The sequence below is a fragment of the Colossoma macropomum genome, unplaced genomic scaffold (assembly GCF_904425465.1).
Source record: "Colossoma macropomum unplaced genomic scaffold, Colossoma_macropomum, whole genome shotgun sequence".
Lineage (NCBI taxonomy): Eukaryota > Metazoa > Chordata > Actinopteri > Characiformes > Serrasalmidae > Colossoma > Colossoma macropomum.
In genome coordinates, this window is record NW_023494803.1 from 4,389,086 (window position 1) to 4,401,599 (window position 12,514).

The 12,514-nt window shown below is 44.6% G+C and overlaps 1 protein-coding gene across 2 annotated transcripts in view; it reads right to left on the bottom strand.

The window, feature by feature from the left end:
* Positions 1-12,266, bottom strand: part of ltbp1 (latent transforming growth factor beta binding protein 1) — a 229,208-nt gene extending 216,942 nt beyond the window's left edge. For both annotated transcript variants that reach the window (XM_036592702.1, XM_036592701.1), the window contains exons 1-2: positions 12,171-12,266; positions 10,168-10,238 (exon numbers count right to left, since the gene is read on the bottom strand). In XM_036592702.1, coding sequence (XP_036448595.1) covers positions 10,168-10,238; positions 12,171-12,220 — 121 coding nt within the window. In that variant the 5' untranslated portion in view covers positions 12,221-12,266. The remainder of the gene's footprint in view (positions 1-10,167; positions 10,239-12,170) is intronic.
* Between the last annotated feature and the right edge of the window lie 248 nt (positions 12,267-12,514).

A 12,514-nucleotide genomic window follows, 5' to 3' on the forward strand; every position in this document is an offset into this window, starting at 1 on the left:
CCACTGGGCCAAAGTGCAGAAGACGTTCATAGTTCAGAGCCTTTTAGATCTTTGCTTAATGGACTGGTCTAGACATAAACTCAAGGCTGAATTTAGTTCCCAGTCCAGCTCTGGTGGTGGACCATTCTCAGTACAGCAGTGGCACTGACATGGTAGTGGCAAGGTAGTGTGTGTGTGGTGCTATTACTAGATTGAGAGTAGTGCACTACCCGAAATTATCCAGCACCTCAGTGGTCAGAAACTGACCACTGATGAAGTGAGAGCAGGGGTCTCAAACTGGGTTCCTTCCAGGCCACGGTTCTCACAAAGGTCTTGCTAATTAGTGGATGAGTTAAGTGTGTTTAACAGGGCATAGCGATTGCTGAAGTCTGCAGTTCTGTGGTCCGCAAGGACTTGAGTCTGACATGTGGGCTTGAAATGTTTGCCTGAGCCTGACCGGACCCATATACTCATGTTGGTTTTGGTCAGGTTCGGAAGTCATTTCTCAAATCTGCGTCAGGCTCAGGCTCGGGTTCTAATTTCACGTTTGGGTTCACAGATTTTCCCCCGCTTTAGCTTTACGCCTTCACTACTTTCACAACCACAAACCGTTTTTCCTATCGGCCCACTGGAGTCACCCACTCAACACTGAGGTTCACAAGGCCTAAGCTTGTGAGAAAACAGGACATAAACAGTTAACAGTGAGACTGATCCAGTAGCTTCAATGCAGCCATAAGAACATTTGATTTGCTTGGCCAAAAGTATTATATGCGTTCTATATGTTCTATGATATAGTCTATACGTTCTGTAATATATTCTTTGAGCAGATATAAGAGTTTTAGTACCAAACAGGTGCTGGCTAACATCCCGCTATGTTGGCGTGAGAACAGCGCAGTATCGAAAGTTTATCCAGACTGAAAATCTAGATTATGTTAACGGGTGCTGTCCTGTCAGGTCTCACTCGGCACTCTGGATGAATTTGTGACAGTTCAGGTCAGTGTCATCATTAAAACATGATGATGTGGTTTGGGTTTGATTTGGTTTGGGCCGAATTTTATTAGGCTCAGGTCGGGTCCGAACTCAAAGCGTGATGCTGTGTGTTGGGTCAGGCTCAGACAGAAAATGATCGTGCTGTATTTGGGTTCGGACCAAAATTTCAGGCCCGATTAAAGCTGTAACGTGAGCGAGAGGATGGCTAACGCAAATTGTGCATGATCAGATACAGGGCCATCTCTAAGTGTACACCAGCGAGGCGGAGCAGCTACAACGGAGAGGTTTCTAATAAATTGACCGGGGAGTCTAACTACCAAGGCCTTCCTGAGACGAATCAGACATGTCAGACCAGGAAAGCACCAATATGGAAATTCTGGGTCACATATACGCTCTGCTGATGCGGATAATGGATAAAGGTAAAGTTTAGAGTACAAAAATACATTAATTACTGGTTTGAAATATTGGTCAAATGTAAACATCCATCCAATATTAATAATAGTTTTTAACCAATTATCTGCCGATGTGATTTCATATGATTTCCATGTCATTGTGCATCCCTAGTGCCAATGACCTGGCCTACAGATCTAGAGTGTAACACCCTGGTGGCAAATTAGAATGGCCTCAATGGAAAGGCCAGGAGGAGCTGGGTAACAGACAGCTTGGATGAGCCACTTTATACACCAAGTTCCACATCATAAAGAGCACCACGCCAGTAGAAACAAGACCTATTTCTAATAGAAACCGCTATTGTTTCAACTACAGGGTCGGCACAAGCGTTTGTATGCATGCATGTGTGCATGCACACCAAAAATCAAACTCCATTAAACGTTTAGGGGGAGAAATTACGACGGAGTCTGTCTTCCGTGACAGGAGAGGTGGGGCACGGAAAGGAGCTGATCCTGAAAAGCAAATTGAGCAAAAGATATATAGAGACAAGGGAGGACATTCCATAAATGCCATGACTGACAACAGCCCACAGCGTTCCTCAGTCCTCCTCATATTGGATATGATCTGCGAGATTAATGACCAAGTCTAAGGGCCTTGTACTTGGCATATTATTAATCATAAGCACTGTGCTCCAGCGTGTTCCAAGTTACGATGAATTACCATGTAACCGTGTTGCCCGAGCATGAAAGCACATATATATTAATCTTAATATTCTTAAAAGCATGTGCACGCATTGGTGACCTCTTTATGTGGAAATATGTGCCAATGTCAGCAACGTGACAGAAAGACTGAAATACAAGGTCTTAAGAAGACAGTGAACAAAAAAACAACCTCTTTAGTTTTGCGAGTTTCTCTGATGCAGTTTTTCCATATTCAGTAAAATATCGCCAAACACAATACTGGCGGACAACAAAAGGTAAGCAGGCCATAAGACAAAGACGAGAGACACCTGAATCAGCAGGCACAGCATCACAGACTCTTTGCTGAGAGTCTTCGTTTTTTTGCCGCCCACAATTTTTCCTGTAACCTCTTCCATTAAAAACTTTCTGTAACATTTCACCCCAAATTTAAGAGCTCTCAGGCCCCTCGCTGGGTGGCTGGCTCGTAGACCCGACATCAAACGCGCCAATCAAAGACTCCTCCATTCAAAATAAAAGGCATGGCTGGAGAAGGAATGCGCCATGCTGGTGGCGTTCCAAGCTAACGGAGCTAACGGAGTCCTGCGCCCATGAAAACAGGGGCTTTCTCAGTGGCGCTGACCCAGACGCTTTCATCCCTGCATTCATCCCTCCATCGCTCTCTCTCTCTCAAGCACTTGTAGTAAGAAATCTTCATCTTGGGCCCACAGTGAGAGAAAGAAATATCGCGACAGGAGCTTGGATGATCAGTATGAACGGGTGTGGTTATTTGGGCGTTCGAACAAGAAAATTATTACGTTGTAAATTTTTTAAAGCTGAACTGATGGAAACTTAGAGCTCTACGGACACAATTAGCAAATACTGCCCCTCATGTTAAGTGAACTGGCGACAACCAAGCCAAGAATATATGGAAATATTTCACTGCAAGCTGTGCAAGTTATACTTCTGTAGTTCAACTGGTGGTAAGTTAAATCACACAGGTCTAAAATGGAAAATGACGATATGAACCGAACGATCAGGTACCAGCCAACAACTCGGTAAACAAAAGGTTTAAAAGGGCAGTAAAGTGTGTCAATTTTGCTTATTTTTAAGGTAAAGTAAGTATATTATATTACAGTCTTCTATAACGGACCACAAGTGGATTAATGCAAGCCTGTTGCCAAGGAGAATAAAGCCAATGAGTCATCACGATCTACCACTGGACCGGTACAGTCACTGATATGTTACTACTGTGTGTTACCACAACACATATTTGACGTTACACAGCATTTGAAGGCGCACACACCGCTGCCACTGCGCGCCGACTTGTACTAACTGTTGTGTGTTTCTTTGCTCAGTTGAACAGCTGCCCATCCTGCGCGTCTGATGCTGTTGCTTCACCTGCCTTGATCGAGTGCCCACTGCTCGCCAGCCTTCTGACCTGTTGACCACCATAGAACTTCCTGCTGTACAACACTGGGCAAACCTCACCTGTATGAACTGACCCTCCTGATACTGCTGCTGCATAGACTCGAACTATTTAATCAGAGCCACTGCTTCACAAGCTTTCCTCCTTTTCTGTATTTTAATATTTAATACTAATGTTAAAATATTCTCTGTTCATTTTGCTCTTTTTTTGTTGTGTGCTGACCAGAGGAGGATGGGTTCCCCTTTTGAGTCTTGGTTCCTCTCAACGTTTCTTACTCTTAGGGAGTTTTTCCTTGCCACTGTCGCCACTGGCGACGCTCATGGGGGCTCGGACCCTGATTTTTCTGTAAAGCTGCTTTGCGACAACGCCTGTTGTAAAAAGCGCTATATAAATAAACTCTAAATAGGTGTGAAGGCTGTGTGTCCTCCCTGTGATGGACTGGCGACCTGTCTGACCGCTGGAACGCAGAGTAAAATTAACTTGAGCTTGATGTTTAGGGACACTTTCTCCAAGCTATACTATACTATACTATACATAGTAGTACTACTACTATGTACTTCTATGTGACATGGCATGACATGGTACATCCATTGTGTGGCAGCCTTTAACTCAAGGCAGCCTCCGTTACTCAAGCAACATCAAAATATTTCACTTGGTTTTGGAACAATAAGACGTCTTTTCAAATGTACACATTTCTGAGCTGAATTTATTAGCCAGTCAGCACATGTTAATTTTTGGTGAATTATATGTGAATATCAGCCAAACGGCTGTTTTTTGGGGGGGTTTTGCAGCTAACTGGACATTTTCATTACTCGAATATGAAAATTAGCCAAAGTGCACATAAAATTAGCCAAAATGCACATCTCCACAAGCAATAAACAAAACCGAGGTCAAACCTTCTGTGTTTATGCTCACAACAATATAATATGTTCTTGGTGAGTCTTTCAAATGCTGTTCCTTTAAACCTGTGGACATCCAACTGGCCAGCCCCAGTAATAAGCTTGTCCAGCAAGAACGGCCTGTGCAGTCAACAGCGACGGACCGTGACCGATGTAGCTCTGGCTCGCAAGCAAACAAACCGAACCATGTTTAACAGTGACCTCAAAGCCATGTACACAAAGGCCCCATCAATAGGCACAACCATCTGTTGGGCCTCAGCTACTGATGAGCGCACAGTCTGCAGAGAAACCACCAGAGAATCAAGCCCAGATTCATCAGACCCTCAGGGCTTCAGGATCCGGGGCCGAGACAGCTGGCTGAACGTATGACGAACACGTTCGGGGGCCGAAAGCGTCCGCGTGATATTTGTAGTTTGCAAAAAAAAAAAATTCCCATCTGATATATGGCTTAGGTGCAAAGCATTCCTTCAGAAATGCTCCACAGACCTAAGAAATAACCTTGGAGAAAGGTTCTATCCTAGACCTAAAAAAGGCATTTTATCAACCCGGAGATGCCGAACAGAGTGGGAGGTAGAAGTGATGACTTAGGGGAGGCTGCAGACGAGATATCAATTACACACATGAGGCAAGAACAGCCAAAAACCATCTATTAAGCCCGACGTGTCAAAGGTCGGGAACAGAAACGTCTATTAAAAGTAAGAGGCAGGTGGTGGTTGGTGGGGAAGGAGAGACGTGTAACCTCAGAGATCTGTCCCACCCCCACCCCCCACCCCCTGAGGCTTCGGCTCTCCGAGCAGCCCGTCTCTTATATAACCTGCTGGCAGGGCTTCAAGAGCCAATGAGAAAGTGATTCCGTTCTCTCTGTGAGCAAAAAAAAAGACGACTGTGATAGGCTTCGTTCTCAAATCTGGCTCTGTCTGTATCTTCTGTTCCTGTCGGTCCGTCTGGCTGTCTGACTATCTGCCTATGTGTGTCTGCTCCTTTTCCTCTCTAGCTCTCTCTCAAGGCCCAGCACTAACTCACTTCCCTCTTGCTCTCCCTCTGCTCTACTTCTCTGTCCTCCCCTCCCTCAAGGCCCAGCACTAAATGCAGCAATGTTCTAGGGCTTGAGGGCTGGACAATATGGCAAAATACAGTCTTAGGCCCCTAAGCACAGAGTCTAACACAGAGTCTAAACCAGTTTATCCTGACAATAAGTTTGTTATGACTGGTAAAATAACCACATATCATTAGAATAACTGAAAATAAACATAAATACACTAAAAAGAAACAAATTTATTTTTATTTTTTAGGTTGTTGATATCTTGTGAGCTAGTTTGAAGAACTAAGTTCGGTTCCAGATGTTTCCTGTGAGTTTCCAGCCATCGCATGGATTTGTTATATTGCACCAGCAGCACACTTGATGAAACATGATAAATCTCTGATTGGCCAAACAAAATACTGGAAATGGTTAAACAAACACCCTGACATACATAAAACCACTACTTATTATATTAATATTCTTTATATTTATTGTAAAATGAGTACAGCGATGGACTGGCGACCTGTCCAGTGTGTATCCTGCCTTTCGCCCAATGACTCCTTGGATAGGCTCCAGCTTCCGATGTCAGCTATGAGCAGTTTGACACACTCTCACAGCATGTATTATAATTATGGGTCTTTAGTTCAACCCGTCTCATCCTTGCATTTTGCCTCCAAAATTGCTGAGACCCAGCAGCGATTTAGGAACCTTCATGCACGCTGCCTCTAATAAAGTTCCCAAGCTGACTGGTGAGTTAACGCCCAGTAACAGAGCCTTAGGTCGCTCTTTAAAGCCTTCAGACATGATCTGGAGAGCCCTGCGCCAAGCTGTACAGACTGCTGCTATCTTGCCGGTTATCTGGCCGTACTGACTGGGCACCGCCTGGTAGTTTTGGCCAACCTCACCGAGGACAAAGTCCAGGAGGCCAAGACGGACAACAAGAACCGGGCCATGACATGGGTGAGGATTAGGGCCAGGGTGAGGGTTAGGTTTTGGGTTGAGGTTAAGGTCAGGGTTAGGATTAGGGCCAGGGTGAGGGTTAGGTTCAGGATTAGGGCCAGGGTGAGGGTTAGGATTAGGTTTTGGGTTGAGGTTAAGGTTAGGGTTAGGATTAGGGCCAGGGTGAGGGTTAGGATTAGGGCCAGGGTGAGGGTTAGGATTAGGGCCAGGGTGAGGGTTAGGTTTTGGGTAAGGCTGGGTGAGGTTAGGTTTTGCGTAATGGAAGTAACAGATTAACAACACATCTACTTAATATAAGTAATGTATCAACAGAACATTTACAAGATATTTACTTCAGTGTATTCAGGTGCTTCACTACTGCTACTGCACTGACATGTTGTTGATGTATTACTAATAATCTGTTTATTAATCATCTACAAACACCACTCCAAATAAAGTGTTTTCCAATATCCTATCATCATATCGCCCACCACGAGTTCATTTCCCTCTTTTTCTCCCTCTCTCTCTCTCTCTCTCTCTCTCTCTCTCTCTCTCTCTGCCAGTCTTTTATTTACCTCCTTCCCCTTTCCTTTCTCATATTACTCTTCCTCTCTCTCTGTCTGGACTTTTCTTTACTTACTTGCCCCCTCTCTCTGTTTTATTCTCTGTCTGGCCTCCCCCCCCCTCTCTCTCTCCCTCTCTCTCCCTCTCTCTCCACAGTGCCCCGCTCTGGGCCTGACAGCAGTGATTTGGCTCACAGGTGGGCTCTGCAGCTGCCACTGTGGTTATTTATAAAAGCCACCATAAAAACAGTGTGCATTTCTGTCAGCCTTTTATCTGAGGCACAGCTAGGTACTTTCTTGGCTCTGCTACAAATGCAGAAAGCTGAAATCACACACTATATTGGTCACCACTTCACTCATTCAGTGTCGGTGTTAATGTTAACAGCCAGTTAACTGGTTAAAGTCCCACTCAAGAGCCGCCAAAGAAGCATCACAGATGGGCCAAGATTGGCTTTGAGTTTCGAGGGAGCAGGATAAACCTACACATCACTGTTGTCTGAAGAAAACTTCCGTTTTTATCTCCATTTTTGTCGTTTTCAGTTTTTGGCATAATTTGAAAATGCTTGTTACCCTTTACATTGTCTGTAAATTTCATGAAGAATGGACCAAAAGAAACAGCCCAAAATGGCTAGGAAAAACGTCTGGTTCCATTGACTTACATTAAAAGTAAAGTACGTTTTTTTCTTCTCCTGTAAAGTTGTCATTTTGGAGATACGAGATTTTCTTCTGACAACAGCGTTACTGCACTTTAAGAAGCCTTTTTTCACTTTGCACACTCCACAGTCACAAGTAAGGTCCCAAATCCACTTCACCACTTTCCACAAGACCTGCTGGTGACACTGCAGAAGGACATACTGGAGACAAATCAAACAACAGATCTGATGCACCTGATTTGGCTAATAAAAGGTTCAATAGCTAGCTGGTTAGGATTAGGTACTATTGCTAGGTGGTATCAATCGAAGTCATAATGACAATATTGCCCAAATATATCACAGAGTCACGGTATTTGTTCAGTTTTTATTAGGTTGAAAAACATTACTGGACCCATGCTTCCTAAATGCTGGTGCTCTATGCTTAAACAATGTGCTACATACCCAACATAGCTTGTTTATCCCTTAAAATGACACCAAAGGGAACCTTACATGGTGTATTTCTAACAGTGTGGCAGCAAGGACCTCACTATTTAATGAACACCTATGATGCTTATTATCAATCAATAACGCTATAACAAAAAATCAGGGTTGTTGTGACACCAACACAAGAATATCCCCCAACACTAGCCTATACAGTGTGCAATGGCAAGGGCATTTATCAGACTGTGTCAGCAAGAACTGTCCATCGACAACTCATAGAGAGGGATATTACAGTAAGGCTGTGGTGCTTAAACCACTCATGACAAAGATGAATGTACATTTGGAAGTTCAGTAGCAGGACTGGTCTACAGAGATGTGGAAAAACATGAGTCTGATGTGTCGTCCTTCACCAGATTCTCTGAAAGTGGGAGAGTGCATGTGTGGCGTACACCAAGAGAGCGGTACAGGCCTGAATGCTGGACCGCTACAGTGAAGGGGCAGCGTTTTGCTGTGAGGGCATTTTGCTGGATGGTTTAGGTCCATTTGTCCTCTTAAAGGGAGAGGTTACTGCAGATTAATACAAAGTTATTCTGACTGATCACCTTTGTACTATGATGAAACAATTGTATCCATCTGGTACGCTGAAAGATTGCGCTACAGTCCTGACATCGCTTGTTTTTCCTCTTAAAATCACATCAAATGCAAGCTTACAGTATAATGTTGCTAAGACATTAATGAAGTTTAAAAGGAGGAAATCTGAAGCTCCCCCTCCTTTCAATCTAACATCCCATAAATCTCCATCTCCACCTTGCATTTCCCATCACCGTTTTCGCACCTACACAATATCGCAGGTGTCGGCAACATGCGCCTTTAGGTAAAAATAAAAAATAAAAAATATTTTTTTGCAGTAAAATTAAGCTCTGCTGATCGTTCAACACAGTTTTAACAATAAAGGGCTCCAAACACTGGAATGCATAACTGCTAATTCACCCTTTAACCCTGAAGATTTGCACACAAACTGCTGGTCACTATAGCAACACAGATAAGTCTCGCCTAGCAACAACACAAAGAGAGATTTAAGAGGAACATCGATATTTTGGAGACAAAAGGACTTATTCACATTCATAAGCACTCAGCTGGTTTCCGGATACATTTAATCTGCAGTGAGAAACTCTCAAACACTAAGAAGTCGCGAAGCTTCAGCTTCTTGTTCGAATTTTCCCGTTCCACCTTAAATGATGCAACAGTTACATTCTGGCACCTCAGGCACCATTTAAGGTGGAACGGGAAAATTCAAACAAGATGCTGGAGAATGAGAAGCGACTTCAGCCTCGTAAAAAAAAGAAATGTTGAGAGATATTTTACAAGAAACTATTCCACTTTTGTGAAAAAAGGTTCCTGCTAGAGATGCGAAAATAGCAGCTACAGCTGAGCTAAAGCTGAAAGTTAGTCTGCGTTTTCGTTTATATTATTTTTTTAGTCTACATTGAGACATATTTACAGCCAAGATGGTAAAACGTTACTTCAATAAACAGACATAAAATGTTGCTTCCAAGGCGGATTGATTTTTGTTGAAAGGACAAAACGGCTCTTCTTAACATTTGGGCTGCCGACCCCTGATCTATCGCCTCCTTCAGTCCTGTCATCTAGCTCCAAGCAGAAGCCACAAGAACTCCAGCTCAAGTTCTTGGAGCTCTTTCCCCTCCTTCATTCATGCAGTGTTACCTCATACTACAACCATTTGATGAAGGCATGGTCAGAAATACCACAATCAAAACTCATTACTAAACAACACCACTTAACTAAATATCAATGGTCCTCATTCACAAACATCGCCCTAAATTTTCCCTATAATTGTTCCTGAGAAACGTTCTAGGAGAAAGCCTACGTCAGATTCATGACTCGCTCCTAAACCGCAGAATTGTTTGTATGTTTGTGTTCTCGAGTGTGTGTAGATCCTGTTTTTACCTAAGAAGAAATCCCAAAATAAGAAAACATCAGTGAATGTCTGCATCTTTGTGAAAACTGTGTAAGTGGGTTTTAAGATGAAGCCTCTTCTTAAGAATGGTTGGTGAATGAGGCCCTTCTTGTGCAACACCAATACTGGTAAGAAAATGTACTGCCCAGCACTACCATATACAGCAACGGCAAAACCAGTCAGAGTGAAAAGTTTGAGAGCAGCAGTGCGATAGGGCTGTGATACTCACGTTTTGTGCAGCGCTGGGATCCGGGGGCCTTGCTCCATCCAATACAGCACTGCCCTCCACAGACGTTTACACTGCAATGACACCCAGAGACACACAGTGGCTTTCTCTTGTCTCACACACACATATTCAAAACCGCACACACTCACTCTGCACACGCTCGCATGCATACAGTCTCACACAGCAACACAAAATATGCACTAAAACTTATACTCAACTTTCATACACACGCATTCTTTTCCACGTTATAACTGAAGCTTATGCATCATACTAACGTCTTTAAACATGCACAAACGAGGAATATTTACTAAGAAATGCACATACTTAGTCAGCACACACACACACACACACTCCCTCAGAAATACGTAAACACCCAGGAACACCGACAACCCACACACACACGGTAACGGACCCATTGACCTAACTGTAACCCTCAGATCCACCCCTCTCCCACCCAGCGGTCTGCGCCGCCAGTCTTTTCTCTCTGGAGATAAATGTGAGAGCCTCTGGCCAGAGCTGGACTGGAATCCCATTCTAATCATTCCTCTCCAACTGCTGCTGCTGCTAGCCCACCATTTCCATTGCTCCACACTCAGACATGAGAGAAAAACAAACAGTAATACCAGCAGCAATCATTTTTGGACACCAGGGCTTTGTAAAATCCTCTGGGAAATGGGGGCTGTGGAACTTTTGGAACTGTTAAGTGAGGGTAAAAGGTTCACTTCCAAGGGGCAAGTGGCCTCTGTTGGCCGGTGGGCATGGAAAACTCTTGACTAAGCATTCTGCAAAGAACAATGTGGCTGCTGTTGTGCATATTTGTACTTATACAGTCTATATGAAAACTGTGAAGTGTGCTAACCCAGTTATTCTGGAAATAGGATTTTTTTTTGCACTGCTGCACACAGGCTTCCAAAAATCGCCCACTGAGTGGCTGATTCAGGTTATTACAGGAGCTCAGGTAGTGGGGGCACTTTAGAAAGCTCTTCTTTATTCCATTTTGAGATGATGTTTACTAGTGCAGTCTTTCTAGACGGCCAGAAACAGACCTCTAAACTGGCTAATAAAGTTACAGAAGTGATTTTTAGTGTAAGACTGAGTAAAGGGATGACTTTGTCATTCAGGGCCTATGATATGCACATTCTGTATCACTTAATGCATTCTGCCATATTATCTAAAACCCTGTCCAAGACGAGCCATACTGCCATCACACGATCCCATATGATCCTTATTGCCATCACACTATACCAAAAGACCCATACTGGCCGATACACTATGCAAAATGACCAATACTGCCCAACACACTATCCCAAATGACCCATACTGCCTAATACGCTATCCCAAATGACCCACAGTGCCAAACACACTATCCCAAATGACCCGTAGTGCAATCACACTATCCCAAATGACCTGTACTACTCAACACACCAACCCAAATGACCTGTACTGCCCATCGCGATATACCAAATGACCCATACTGGCCAACACACTATGCAAAATGACCCGTACTGCCAAACACAGTATTCCAAATGACCCGTACTGCCCAACACACTATCCCGGATGACCCATATTGCACACTATCCCGAATGACCCATACTGCCCAACACACCAATCCAAATGACCCATACTGCCCATCACACTATATGCAACTGGCCATTACACTATGCCAAATGACCTGTACTGCCCAAAAAACTATCCCATCACACTATCCCGGATGACCCATATTGGACACTATCCCAAATGGCCCATACTGCCCAACACACCAACCCAAATGACCTGTACTGCCCATCACACTATACCAATTGACCCTTACTGGCCAAAACACTATGCCAAATGACCCATACTGCCCAACACACTATCCCAGACGATGACCCATATTGCACACTATCCCAAATGACCCATACTCAACACACAAACCCAAATGACCTGCAAAATCCCCCAACACTAACATGCTGTCTCAAAGCACCCAACAAACAGTTCCCATAAGTCCTGCGTGTGCCACTGCTCACCCAGAAAGTTTGACCATCTGCTGGCCTGTGTGTCCGTCCCGGCTGCCCATCCTGCGCGTCCGCACTTGGCCCCCAAAGCTGGCCGTGAGCTCCACGTTGTAGGAGTGCGGCTGCCCGTCGGCGCCCGCGCGCGAGGAGATGGAGCTCACGCGCACCGCGTCCGAGCCGCTCCGCCCGGGCTGCAGCACGTAAAAAGTCCTCACGCCGCCGCGCTCCGCGGCCAGCACCGGCCGCTCGAGCACAGCCAAGCACAGCAACACCGCGACCCACCTGATAGGAGCCATGCAGGCGCTGCACGAGAGAGCCAGGCAGGGACGTCTGCGAGCACGAGAGAGAGCGCGAGC